Source organism: Tiliqua scincoides, chromosome 1 (genome assembly GCF_035046505.1).
Source record: "Tiliqua scincoides isolate rTilSci1 chromosome 1, rTilSci1.hap2, whole genome shotgun sequence".
Taxonomy (NCBI): Eukaryota; Metazoa; Chordata; class Lepidosauria; order Squamata; family Scincidae; genus Tiliqua; species Tiliqua scincoides.
This window is the reverse complement of record NC_089821.1, coordinates 126244455-126259247: the sequence shown is the minus strand read 5'-3', so window position 1 is coordinate 126259247 and position 14793 is coordinate 126244455. Positions and strand designations below refer to the sequence as shown.

The following is a 14793-nucleotide window of genomic DNA, read 5'->3' as shown; positions in this document are numbered from 1 at the left end:
AGAGCAAGTAAGTTCAGTGGGATACAAGGAGCACTTCTGTCAGTTAAACCTGGGATGGGATGGGGCAGAGAGAAAATGAACAGACACCCTATTCATGGTTTCCCCATTTAGCATTCCAAGATTTCCACACTTCAGAATACAGGGGGGGAAAAACATTTCAGCCACATTGCACATTCCATAAGAAAACTGAGAATACCCCTTGTCAAGATGATCAATTCCTGTGGACCTACTCAGTGGGAGATGGCAAAGCAGCAACTTGTACATAAATCTGACCATGGAATCCAGTGCTGAAATAGATTTTCTTGATATAATGAACGAACAAATCTTTTCATCGCTATGCGTCCCTTGCTATTCCTTTTAAAATGGGCATCAAGGAATAACATAGTTTAAAATGTCTTGTATTGCCCTTCGACAAGCTGGAACTCACAAAAGCTGATGCCGCGTAAGTTTAAACCTCAACAGTAATACTTGGGCTTCCAACAACTTCCTACTTATATGCTTACAACTCTCTCTGCTCTGGAAACGCAGTCCTGAATGGCATTTAGAATGAATTCCTTTGTTTTCTCTTATTGGGGCTTGAGAATTATGCTTTTAAAGAACCAAGCTCAAAGAGCAGAAAGAACTGCACTTTGTGAAAAGTTGAAAGAGAAACCCCATATGGTGTCCTTGAATGACAGGAGTGCCCCCTGGTGGCTGCATGTTACTAGGGAAAGGACTCAGGATTCTCTTTCAACATATTTCACCTACTGACTATTGTCCAGGACTGTTCATTTACAATGCTGAAAAGTTGTGACTTGAGTATGACTGGTCCTGCTGGCTATGGTTAACATTTAAATCACCCAACATTTTATTGGGTACTAAATGTAGCCTTTGAGCCTGCTAATTTGTAATTTTATAGCCTGCTAATTTGAGGAAGAAATGCATGGAAATTCAAGAATATTTAACCCTTTTCTCTGCCCCCCAATTTCTTGATCCAATTGTGCTCCCCTGATACTATTTGATTTGGAGAGGTAGGAAGTAAGCAGCAGCCGGGGGTGTTATTTAAATTGGGAAAATCGCACAAGGAAAAGATTTAAATGCTTCTACTCACAATTGCCAAGACAAGTGGTAAGTATTCTAAAGATTAAAATTCAACAGTTTTCCCCACCTGCATGGCAACATTTTTGTTTTTAATTAAGTAGATCAAGAAATTAACCACAAATCCTGAAGCAAAAAAATGCAGCTTGGCTCTAGCATACTCAGGGTTTAAACGAAGGCCACGGTGTTCCACACTAAGCAGAGGGCATTCAGCTCCAATTAACTGCTTTGACTTTAGACTCTGTTGGATTTTAATCTTGTTTGATTACTGCCCGTTATGTCACCTTGGAATGTCAGTTATCCCAAGATTTCTTCACCTGTACTAGAGATTTGCATGAGCGATATAGAAACATGAATGCCCATATTTGGGCAGCACACAGACCAATCATTCATGAAGCATTTGCCAACATTGATTTATTCACAGCTGCCAATTCAAGAGCCAGCATTTCCCTGCAGGAAGGAGTGTCAACTTTTATTGTAAACTAAAGATTCCGAGTCTCTACCCTGAATCTTTATAGATTGTTTCTGCTATAGGCAAAGAAAGGGGAATAGCTTGGGGAAGGCCTTCTTGAATGAGCACAGCTTTCAGTGGTCACCACAAGCCAGCGACTGCCCATTTGCTCTCACATTTCCCTTCAGAGAGACTGTGGCATAATGACAGAGCACCTGTCATTAGTCCCAGTTTCAATTCCTAGCATTTTCAGGTTGTACAGAGAAAAAAAATCACATCTGAAACCCTGAAGAATCACTGCCAGTGAATGCAAAGTGCTAAAAATACTAAGCTAAGAAGACCAATGGACTGACTTAGTGTAGGGCAGTTCCCCCCCCCCCCCCGATAAAATAAAGTCGAGTATAAAATTCTAGGTCTGACTCAATCAAAAACTCATGCAGTGTGCCAAAATAAAGAAGAAAACACATGCAAGACTTCCCATTTCTTTAACTTTGTTTCTAGTCATACATCGACAATTACATCAACTCAAAACTAATAATCATCTATTTCAAATTTGCTCAATATGGATTTTTATAAGAACAGAATTCTAAAACTCACTGAAAATAACTCTTGCACTGAATGAGACAAACTTTAAGACATCACAGACAAGATTACACGCAGAAGCAAGGCATCTTACCTAGTGTTGTAGAAGATCTTCTCTCCCCAGTAGTCTGTTTCTTGTAAGGTGACCTTAGTGAATGTGTCCTCAAGGTGTGTTGTGGACTTGACCAATTTGCACTCAGCATCTGCTGGTCACCCTGTCCAGCCTCTGTTCTCTCCACAGAGGAAGCAAGTCGACCATCATCTAGAAAGAATGAACATCACCCTGATATATATGTATGACCTAGGTCTAGGGCGTACTGAATGGCCACTAAATTTTTCCATTCCCCTCAAATACACAACAGTTCCCAAACTTACTGTGGTCACAGTGCCCTTCTTTCATGGCAGCATCTTCTTCTTGGCTCTCTTGAGCGCCACCATCTTGGATCATGCAAAATTGATCCAAGATGGTGATGCCCAAGTAGTGCCCTGGTGAACCAAGAAAGAGATGGGGGGAAATCCCACAACGTTCCAGTGAGTTCAGCACAGTGACCTCAGGCATTGCAACACAGTTTGGGAACCACTGGTCCAAGCAGTCAAGGCAGAGATTTGAGGGTGAAATGAAAAACAGGGTACCTGTACAAACTACCCCCTTTACATTACTTGGATGCCACCTGTAGGTTGATATTGTTGAGGACTAAAAGCCAGCTATATCTCAAGAACATTTCAGTTATCCAAAGTCATTCTTCAAGAGACCATAAAACAGGGATGTCAAACATTAGGCCTATGGACCAAATGCAGCTCCTGGAAACAATTTACCCAACCCCCATTATAAATGGATTCTCCCAGCTTGATAATTGAGCTCTCTCACCTTGAAAATACGAACAAGGTTTGCACATTTTCTCTTCTGTCATTTGCAGCTAATGAGATTCTATGTGTGAACAAAGTGCTGATTTCTGGTCATCATCTGCTTAACGACGTCACTCTCAGCTTAATAATGTCACTTCCGGCCCTCAGAAGGCACCCTGAATGCTAATGTGGGCCCTCTGTATGAAACAAGTTTGACATCCTTGCCACAAAACATGCTACAAATTCAAGGAGTTCCACTGCCACATTTTTCCTTTGACATACTTGCTTCTCATCCTCATCTAAGAATGATGACCACAGCCTGAAAGCTTACTGTCAATTGGTGTGGATCATATTAAAGAAGGCATTCTGTGGGCTAGGAAATCAGTGTTTAGAAACTCGAGTCCTGTGTAGATATTTGTTTAGCAAAGAACTGACAAGTGCTGGCCCTATCTTCCACATGTTCAGGGGCCTGCTTGTACAGAAGGCAGATTTGTTCATTCCACTACAGACGTACAGGGCACTTTAATGTAATACGTTACATCTCTAACTCTCCATGACAAGACAGAAGCAATACTTACTGGGAATTTGCGGAGGACCTACCTCAACCAAGTTAGAATACACTTAACCAATTTCTGCCCAGCCCAAAGGTGTACAAATTTGGACCCTGTTGAGTATATGCAACGTTGGGCAGAAATGGCTTAAATGAAATAAAGTACTAACGTGAAACAGAATTAGCACTTACCTTTACTGAAACGAAACAGATTTACAAAAGAACTGTAGGCAGATTTAAAAGGAGGCTCATCCTGGTCAGGAGTCAAAGGTTTGAAGTGCGTAAGATGAGAGGGACTGCCATGAGCATAGGGCAGTTCATTTGCAGAGTCCAGTGTTGGAGATGCTTTTTCATCTGTGGCCATCTCATGGATCCTAGAGAAATGAAGATGCATGTGTCAACACTTTGTTCACTTGCCCCAAAAGACACAGAAGCCACCACCCAGATTTTAGGAACACTTCCAACCCAGTACAAGAATACAGGGCAGGGGTATCTGGTTTACCAATCAGAGCAATTTGCAGCATGAATCAAATAATGCCTTCTATACTACTCTCAGCAGAGAACAAGTATAGATACTGTGTTTCGAGGTACTGCACTGGTTTGAAGCAGAACACATTACACTGTTTCACTTTATCACACGATGGCAATGTTTCTCCACCACTGGTATAGGTACCACCACTGGTACTTGAGGTGGTATCTGGGGGTACTTGTGGGACCCCTGAAAATCTGCTGCCTGCCAGCAAGACGAGTGACATGACACAATAAACATGCAAGGAGGTTTGGCAGGCAGAGCTCCAAAGTATGCTTTTCACTTATTCCAAAAAGCCCTCCTGTACACCCTGAACCTTTTACTAATGTTTATCATGTTGCATCTGGTCTCTCAACCCAGAAGTAACAAGTTACTTCCAACAGGTAGATCATGCAAAGTGGTGTGGTGGGGGAAAAACATTGAGAAACACTGCACTATGGAATGATGAGAATCAGGAATCCCACAAACTAGACATTTCATCTACTGGTGAAACCTGTTATGCCCTTCTCTTTCTTGCTCCCTTGTCTTGTCTATTATTTCTGGTTCAAAAAGTACAGTCTGCAGGCAAGATAAAAAAAATTAGGCATCCTATTTTAAAGTAGGACATTTTTCCTCAAAGGAATCCAGGCTAACTGCATTTAGCAAGCTTCAATATTTACTTGAGCAAAGTAAGAAAATGCAGGGTCTTGCATCCAAATTCAACTGAGGGTATTTTCCTCACCATTATACTTTGTGTGGTCACGAGCTGGTACCCAAAGTGTCTCCCAAAGATAAGAAAGTATGACATTTAAAAAGCTTAAGAACAAGAATCCCTGTATCCATAGGCATTCTGGCACCCTTTTTAGACGTTCATGCATTGCTGCAGAAAACCTTGCTGCTAACACTGGAACATACACCCAAGTTAGCACAGCATGAGCAGAGACTGGTTTGCCTATTGCTAGAAAATATGGAGATGCCAGCAAAAACTAGTCACTCACAGCGAGTCCTCCACACAACACACACAACTTATCTCACTGCTGGCAGGAGTGAAAAAATGCCCCACATATACGGTAGGTTATAGGTTAAGGAAAGAGGAGGGCTGTCATCTTTGGCAGCAGTTCCATTTTTCTGAGAAGGGCAGTTACATTGTAATAGGACACCAGGTCAGCCTCATTCACAGAATGCAAGCATTGGAGAATTCTACTTTAAAAGGCCAGAACAACAAAGTCTTGTCCAGCAAGCCTCTAGAACAGTGATTCTCAAACTTTTCACACCAGGACCCACTTTTTAGAATGAGAAGCTGTCGGGACCCATGGGAAATGATGTCATGACCGGAACTGACATCATCAAACAGGAAATTTTTTAACAATCCTAGGCTACAATCCTACCCATACTTACCCAGGAGTAAGTCCCATTTATTATCATTGTTAAAAGCATATACACAGTAGCCTGTTAAAAATACAGATCTGCAACATTTCCCCAAATGCAGTCACATACCATGGGAGCCTCAAGTAATATATTAAAAATAAAATATTGAAATGAATGAGAACCCACTTGAAATTGGCTCATGACCCACCCATAGTTTGAGAAACACTGCTCTAAAAGTTAACAGACCACAAAAGCAGCCTACCAAAGTCATTTGGAGCCATCAATAGCCTGAGGGCCCAAATCCTGATCAACTTTTTAGCACCAATGCATCCACAATGCAGCCCTAAGGTCTCTGTGATTGTCCCGTCCCCCAACCACAGGATACAGCACACGCCCTGCTGGCATGGTTGCATCAGTGTTGATTGGATAGGATTGGGCCCTGAAAAGAGAGAAGAGTGAATTCTCCTTATCTTTACTAATACTCCTAAACTTAGATGTTTTCCTGGAAAAAATTCTTTCTTGCCATTGACTAGTAGACTAGTGACATTTTCAAGTCTGGCTTAACAGAGAAGAGGAAGGCACAGACTGATATTTAGTTACGGAAAAACACAATGCATCACTGATGACTACTATAGTTCAGAGACCTGCAAGGGGAAAAACGAGAAATGTCTCACCAGGAGATTCATTTCACAAAATTCCATACTGATTACAGTATCAAACATGTATGACCAACACACAAGTTTCAATTCAATAGCAGCAAACATTCTAACAAGCATTCCTTCTCCCTCTAGGGAAGACAGACAGATAGACCGCCCTCCCCCCCCAAAAAAAGTTACAGACACACAGAGGAAGTGGGCCAATCTGGGCACCTCATGATACTCACCAATAAACTAAAAAAGCCTCTGCTTCAGCAGTCAAAAAGATGAGACTATTTTTCATCAAAACAGTCAGGTAGCTTCTTTAATCAGTGCCTTTTAAAAACTCTTTCCCACACCTAAACAAGCTGTAGATTTATCTCAGCAACTAAAGTGAACCCCTACCACACAAAGCCAACACTCCACCACATTAACAGAAACACGCATATTACAGTCTAATTGACTAACTCCATTTCACTCAACATTAGGTGAACCCAAAAACAATTTGTCAAACCAACACAAATTTTAAAAGTAGAAGTAATCTGGTTAGATGGACACCCATCTAACACTTGGGTGACAACACTTAGAACCTTATTGGAAAAGGAATACTAACCATTCATAACACAAATGTATTCCTGTTGAACAGTCTGTTCTACTGACTATATGCAATATCACTTCTTATTGCTGTTCTTTGATCCATATAATTGGCAACACATTCAACATGAGCAAAAGATGCTACTTCTTCATGCAACGTATAACTTGCCACAGTATGTCAAGATGACATAAGACGGGTTTTAAAAAAATAATTAGACCCACTGATAACCTTTCACTGTAACAGCCAGAAGCAAATGCTCTATAGTCAGTGGCAGCACAATTCCAATTACCAGATGCTTCATGACAAACAGGGATTGCTAGCACTGTCAATCCAACTGTGAATTCTCTCAAGTCACTAAGCTGGTCAGAGAGAGCACACAGCTAGATGTCCCTTTAACTCAGTGGTTCTCAAACTTTTTAGCACCAGGACCCACTTTTTAGAATGACAATCTGTCAGGACCCACCAGAAGTGAAGTACTTCATTTCCACTGAAGTGACATCATGACTGGAAATGACATCATCAAGCAGGAAGTTTTTAAAAGTCCTCGGCTGCAATCCTATCCACAGTCACCCAGAAGTAAGCCTCATTGTTAAAAGCATATATATAGTAGCCTGTAACATTTCCTCAAATGCAGTCACATACCATGGTAGCACAAAGTCAAGTATATTAAAAATGAAATACTGACATGAATGGGGATTCATCTGAAATTGGTTCATGACTGACCACGTGGGTCCCGACCCACAGTTTGAGCATCAGTGGTCTAACTCATAAAGCTGCTTATGAATTTCCTTGTCTCTTCTCCAATTCCACTACATTTTCAAATACAGTTTGGATATTCCAATAAGCATGTTATTATTTGTTCATGACCTACCCGGCACCCCAATAATGATTCTGAAGCACAAACACTGCAGCTGATTCTTATCCAAAGCTTCTGAAAGTCACACCACATATTTAGGTGTACTCCTAAGTATGCAGAGTGTGAATGAATTAAATGGTTGCTTGCATACACACACACAATAGCACTCAGTGTAAATCCAAGTCTGCCTGTGCATAATGCAAGAGATGGCCCTAAAACCTAGGAGAGAAGAAACAATAGAGCAAGAAGGCTGGCCAGTATTGCCCCTTACTTGGGGATCAACACCTAAAACATAATGGACATTCGTGAGCTGCAATACTTTTCTCAAGATCATGTCAGTTAAAATGCAGTAAGAGGATGTATTTGTTTCCCCTCTAAGTGCACAAGAAAGACACATGAGGAGGATGACCATATACTGTACAAGACTCTCTCTGCAGCTGTGCTGTCAGAGGAGTTTCTGCAAATGCAGATCACACAGGAGTTAACATAACTAAAAGAGACCTACTTCCCTTTAGATCTTGTCACCCTAAGAACAATTGTATGCATAGAAAGACAGTTTGAACCTACACTGCAGGCAAGAGATAGAAAAACCAGGGGCTGGGAGGAATTCCACAATACACAATCAAGAGTTTTTTTCATTATGCGAGAAGTACTTGCACCTCTATTTTTTCCAACAATATGTCATACAATATATTGTGTAATAAAACTGTCAACTTGATTAGATTCTTACTGCTTACTTGCCTCATTTAACGCTTAACCAGCAAGATACTATTTTCAATACAGCTGATATTCTAGCAATATTCAAATGTCTCTCTTGACTAGACAAGTTATTTAAGAATTGCCCACACATTAATTCTGAGACCTCAACACACACACACACACACACACACACACACACACACACACCGATTTTAATCTAAAATGGATCATTCACAATGATTGCTATACAATGAGTCGGCACTGGCTCCACAAGGCATTCTGGGGCACTATCTGGCCAACATGGCCAACAAAATGTGTCACAGTGCTAAAAAGAATGTTGTGTGCTAGTGCTAAACTGGCCCAAAGAAAGGCATTTTGCAGCACTACCTGGCCTGATACAACCGCTGAAATGGGTCACAGTGGTAAAAAGATCGGGAAGCACTGGATTATTAAGACTGAATGCCTAGTCTGAACCCTAGGCATCTGCTTTCTGAACTTAAAGGCCCAGTCCTATCCAACTTTCCTGTGCTTGATGCAGCTGTGCTAATTGGGTGTGCACTGCATCCTACAGCAGGGATGTAGTCAAAGAGGCCTCCTCAAGGTAAGGAAATATTTGTTTCCTTATCTCAGAGCTGCATTACTGCTGCATCAGGACCGGAAAACTGGATAGGAGGTACACTATAATTGCATTCTAATCAATTCTCACTTCTCTAATCATTGTACAGACAAACTTGGAGCTTCCTAAATTATTTCTGCACAATGGTTAGAGAGAATTGAGAATGATTAGGAGGGAACTAAAGGCAAATACAAAGTGATCATTGGTACAGCAATCAAAGAATAAGATCCAGCAAATTTAAAGATATTCACTGGGTAAAACATGCTATTAAAAAAGTTTCCAACAAATATCACAAAGGGATGTTCTTACATACACACATTTTCAAGATGCCGATCTTAAATAGATAAAAATATGTTGTACACACACACTCCATCAGCATTACTTCAAGCAGTCAATTAATTTACTCTCAGATCTAGTCATGAGACCTTTGTAAACACAGAAGCTCAGTCTCTTCTCTTCCCTAGCTTCCAAAAAATGGTCATAAGATGTGACTTAATATCTTAAAACCTTAAATATAAACTTATTTATGTCACATATCTCCCTGCACCGACACCACTAGCCTTGTATCTTAAATCAAATTAACTAATTGCATGAGTAGAGAAGCAATTTTCAATGAATTAACTGGCCCCATCTTCAACTACACTATTGCTCCCCCTTATTTTAAAATACAGCACCCCCACAAGTTTTCCTCATCATAAACAATCACACATGTTATGGACTTAGCATGGCACAGGCACAGATCTGTGTTCAAAATACCCTCTCTCAAGCATCAAATGATTGGGTGACCTTGGGAAAGCCACTGTCGCTCAACAACATACAAAATAGAACTACATAAGACAGAGGTCATCACCTGCATTTTAAGTAGTTGTGTAGCAAACAGAATTATAGCAGGTACAGGGTGAAGGACGCTGCATCAGCTGAAGCTTCATCTTCTACAAGACTACTACTAAAAACTACTACAGTATTCTCTACCTTTACACCTGATCACCTTAACACAGTAGAGTCGCAAAGTCTGTGCCTTCTCCATCCCCTCCCAACACAGCACATTACTATCATTTCCACTTTACAGAGGAAGAAAAAGAAAAGGCAGGCACCTTTTGGCAGGACAAACAAAATTATACATATATTATGCCAATAAAGGTTCTTTTATTTCTCTCTCTCTCTCTCTCTCTCTCTCTCTCTGGAGAGAGAGAGAGATGACAGTGTGTGTGTGTGTATGTGTGTATATATATATTAGACAGTGTACATACACACACACACACAGAGTACATACTGTGTATATACTGTGCATGCATATATACAAAAGCACTATATACTTCCCCTGGGGGTTGGGGATAAGAATAGGCCCTCAGTTTGGCTGTACTTGTCGTAAGAGGCGACTAAACAGCCACCGGGTAGATGGGACTTGATAGCATGGGAAGGCAGCTCATCTGAGAGAAGGAAAACTCTGATCCCAAACCTCCACTGCCTTGTGGCTACATCCAGTTATGGAAAAGGCTTCAGGAGTCAACCTCGAGGCAAAATCCAGAGCCGGAGTCCTTGAGGCAGTTCATGGCTGAACACAGTCATGTTCTGGCAACTCCTGAGACGCCGCTGGAACCAACCGTATTGGCCTCTGCCTTTCCATTGGACCATTCCAGCGATGTGGAGAGGGGGGATTTGCTGCATGGGTAACAGTCTGTCCTCCATACCTACTTTACCCAGGCTTCGCACACTGGAGAGGACACTCTGTTCCAGAACCACCATTCAGAGCGTAACACCGTAGTCTTCCAAGACTGAAGGATGCCAACAAAAAAAATATATACTGTGTGTATATACATACATTATATACACGCACACACATTATATACACACAGTACAGTGTATGTGTATACACACACAATATATATACACACACACAGAATATACATATATAGTGTGTATGTGCGCGCGCACAGACAGATATACTTTATATCTACTTATACACACACTCACACACACCCCTTTTTCCTGGAGAACCGGCAGTGGTAAGGAAGCCACTCCGCCCACAAGCCCAGAGCGCAGGGACTGCGACTTCCCCCCTGCAGCCAGACCCCCGAGTCTCTGGAGCACAAGACCGCTAGGCACCCGCACCTCAGCCGCCCTTCCCCGGCCCCAGTTCCCCGGCAGCCGCCGTGCTCCCTCTTCAGCAGCCTGCCCGCCTTCCCCTTCCACCGGCAGCACGAGTGACGCAGGCGGGGGAGGAAGCAGCTGCCTGAAGAAGCGCTGCATACGGCTGGAAGACGCTTCCGCTTCCTTGCTTCGACTCCGGCGCGCGCAGCTTCACAAAAGGGGGGCGGGCCGGCTTCGTAGTCTCACGGGGAAAGAAAAGCAGTCGATGCCAGAGCAACCGAGCAAGAGCCGGCAGCACAGGCATCAATCATCAAGCCCCGCAATCGTCCCCCGTCCCCCCGTCCCCCGAGTTCTCTTCCCTTTCCAAATGGTTGGTAACCTTCAGTCTGGAAAGTCTATGGTATAAGACAGCACCCGGTATTCCCAGGAGGTCTCCCATCCAAGTACTAACCAGGCCTGACTCTGCTTAGCTTCCGAGATCAGACGAGATCGGACATCTGCAGGGTAACAAAAGTCTGTGGTTGTTTTAATGCTTAAGGGCCCAATCCTATCCACACTTTCCTGGGAGTAGTTTCTATTGATCACACTGAGACTTACTTCTGAGTAGACATGCATAGGAATGGGCTGTCACTTAACAGTCAGAAAAAGTTATTGATGACTCAGGACAGTGGCTGCCAAGCCTTTTTTTCCCCTTGCATATCCCTGGGCAGCACATTTCCATAGATTGTATGCATTTATTTTATTTTATTTCTCTCTCTCTCTCTCTATCAAATGAATAATTGTACCCCTCAAAATGTTTGCAATTAATATAGATGCTGTCATTCCAAATCTTTATCCTTTCAACTACTGACCCAGATCTGCTAATACACAATTTAATGACCAGAAACTATCAGTTTTGTGGGGATTTCACAGAGCCCAATCCTATGCATGTCTACCCAGCAGTAAGTCCCATTAGAGTCAATGGGGCTTACTTCCAGGAAAGTGTGGATAGGATTGGGCTGACAGCCAGCTAGCCCTGCAAGGCATTCTGAGGTTGCAATCCCTATCCACTCTTACCTCAGATTAAACCCCATTGATAATAAGGGGACTTACTTCTGAGTAGACATGCATAGGATTGCATGTCATGGGCTCTAATACAGACCTGCCTTTTCCCACCATTATTCAATTCATTTTGAAGTACCACTCAGGGCCCAATCCTATCCAATTTTCCAGTGCTAGTGTAGTTGTGCCAATGCGACATGCACTGCATCCTGTGGTGGGGAGGCAGTCACAGAGGCTTCCTCAAGGTATTTGTTCCTTTACCTTGGGGCTGCATTACAGCTACACCTGTGCTGGAAAGTTGGATAGGATTGGGCCCTAAAGGTCCTCGAAAGTACCCCTGGGGCTAACTGTATCTCAGGTTGGGAACTATTGATTTAGAAGTATACAGGAAAGGCAAGAACCTATGGCCCAATCCTATCCAACTTTCCAGCACCGGTACACCTGCAATGCAGCCCCGAGGTAAGGGAACAAATACCTTGAGGAAGCCTCTGAGACTGCTTCCCCAACACAGGAAGTAGTGCATACCCCATTGGCAAAGCAGCACCAGTACTGAAAAATTAGATAGGATTGGGCCCCTGGTCATCACTGAGGTAGTAAACGGGGGTTCAGAGTGTACTTCAGATTCCAAGTGCAAGCTCACGCACCATGATTAGTCACTCTTCTGTACAAAAATTCCTCCACATACAAAACCAGTATGTAAGCGTGGCTGCAATCCTATGCACACTTACCTGAGCATAAACCCCACTGAACCTAGTGGGACTTCTAACTATAAAATGCATAGGATTTGCACTGTGAGCAAGCTAGGTTGGAGTTGGATTTAGAGCTGGGAGAGTCAGGTTCAAAACTCCACTCAGCCATGAAGCTTTCTGGGTGACCTTGGGCTAATCACTACCTCTCAGCCTCACCTACCTCACAGGATTGTTGTGAGGACAAAAAAGGAGATAAAGAACCATACATACCACCCTGAGCTCTTTGGAGGAAGGGTGGTATAAAAATGTGGAAATAAACTCAATGGGACTTACTTCTGAGTAGACAAGACTAGGCTTTCATTGTAAAACTATTCTCTAAGACTCACATGTTTTCTATTAGCTGGAGTATTTGTATGACAAGCATTCAATCATTTGAAATATAAAGTGGTGCAACTGAGACAGAGCATTGTCACTCCTCTGAGATCTATTATAATCTAGATGAAGACAAGCTGAGAAGTCTGCAATTCTATACATACTCCTGGGACAAAACCCCATTGAACATAATGAGACTTACTTCTGAGTAGATATGCATAGGACTGTGTCATAAGCTGTCCAGTTCTTTTGTCTCAAAAACAAATACTTCTATAGATATGACAAGATGAGTTGCCACATTTCTCCACAAGGGTTCTGACATCATGTAATTTATGCCACTGAGCAACATGGACAACTAGTGAGGATTCAGCATACAACAGGAGAGTTTGTCACCCACCTTGTGTGGAGTAACTCTGAGAAGGTGGGAAAAACATTGGGTGGGAAGAACAAAGCAGTCACTGAGATAGAAGTGTTACAGTTGGAGAGGTCCATAGAAGTGTTATGGACTTCTAGGAGAGGACAAGGGCTGTGTCTTTTGACTACAAGAAGATTTTTATGTGCAACTTTAGCTTTACAACCAAATCCAAAACACAATATGAAAACACAAGTTCCATTGATTCCAATAGGATTTACACATGACAGGACAGTTCAGTCAAAGTTAAGCTCTTTATGTTGACATTTAATGGAACATAAAAGAAATAACATGCTGTAATAAGGGGGGGGGGATTTTTCCATAATCCTTACCCTTTTTCAGAGGGTAAGCCAAAAAGCTATAGCTAAACATATTGATTCATTGGAGAGTTTATTGGCTTTCTTCCTACATCTATGCATGCACTGAAACACAGGCATGAGTCACTTATACAATACAAAGTATCAGTGTAAATCTTGGGGGAAAAGCAGTGCCTAAAAACACCTAGCATATTCTGGTCCATGTTCTCACACACAATACTGGTTTGAGAAAACAACCCTCCCATATGCCCAACACACCACCAGCTAGATAGAAGATGGAGGGTGGTTAGTGGAGAGAGACTTCTTTGTGTTTGTGGTTCTAAATCTTTTACCCATTGAAAGTTACCTTCTGCTTATTTCAGCATGTAAAAGCAGAGTATATATTATTAAAATAACCTCAGAAATACTCCAGCAGCCCTGAAACATGACTCAGGGCCCAATCCTATCCAATTTTCCAGTGCTGGTGCTGCTGTGCCTATAGGATATACACTGCTTCCTGAGTTGGGGAGGCAGTCTTGGAGGCCTCCTCAAGGTATGGGAACATTTGTTCCCTTACATTGAGGCTGCATTGTGGCTGCCCTGGTGCTGGAAAGCTGGATAGATTAGGCCCTCAGTCCTATTACCTCCATGTTATAGATTTGAGGCTGAGGCCTGAGATTACCTTTACATAATAAGTGAAACGTGCCGCATTTTCAGTTCATTGGCAGGCCTCTTCTGGGGAAAGCACCTTTGGTTTTTACCTTTATGTTTGACACCCCTGCTTTAGAGCAGTGTTATTCAACCTGTGAGTTGTGAACCCAATGGAGTTGTGGAGCCTCATTTTGGGGAACTTGGCAACCTTTCAAAGCCTGTGCAAGAGAGGGCTTGGATTCGGTCCATCAATGGTGCTGTCTTATCTGAGTTCTTGATATAATCCTGCACAGCTTCTTCTCACTGTCTTGCCCCCCCCCCCCCGCAGTTCTTAAGGCCAGCCCAGCTCAGACTGTTACCTTACAGGGTTGTTGTGAAGACACAAATGGTAGGTGGAAACAGGGCAGGTGGGGCAAAGGATGGGCAGAGTAGGTCCCAGGACAAAGGACAGGATCAGC

General features: G+C 42.5%; 1 protein-coding gene and 1 pseudogene across 2 annotated transcripts in view; both read right to left on the bottom strand.

The window, feature by feature from the left end:
- Positions 1–10831, bottom strand: part of PIKFYVE (phosphoinositide kinase, FYVE-type zinc finger containing) — a 91192-nt gene extending 80361 nt beyond the window's left edge. For both annotated transcript variants that reach the window (XM_066625068.1, XM_066625148.1), the window contains exons 1-3: positions 10764–10831; positions 3699–3880; positions 2205–2372 (exon numbers count right to left, since the gene is read on the bottom strand). In XM_066625068.1, coding sequence (XP_066481165.1) covers positions 2205–2372; positions 3699–3870 — 340 coding nt within the window. In that variant the 5' untranslated portion in view covers positions 3871–3880; positions 10764–10831. The remainder of the gene's footprint in view (positions 1–2204; positions 2373–3698; positions 3881–10763) is intronic.
- Positions 10832–11276: 445 nt separating this feature from the next.
- LOC136637861 (5S ribosomal RNA) lies at positions 11277–11393 on the bottom strand (annotated as a pseudogene).
- Positions 11394–14793: the final 3400 nt, after the last annotated feature.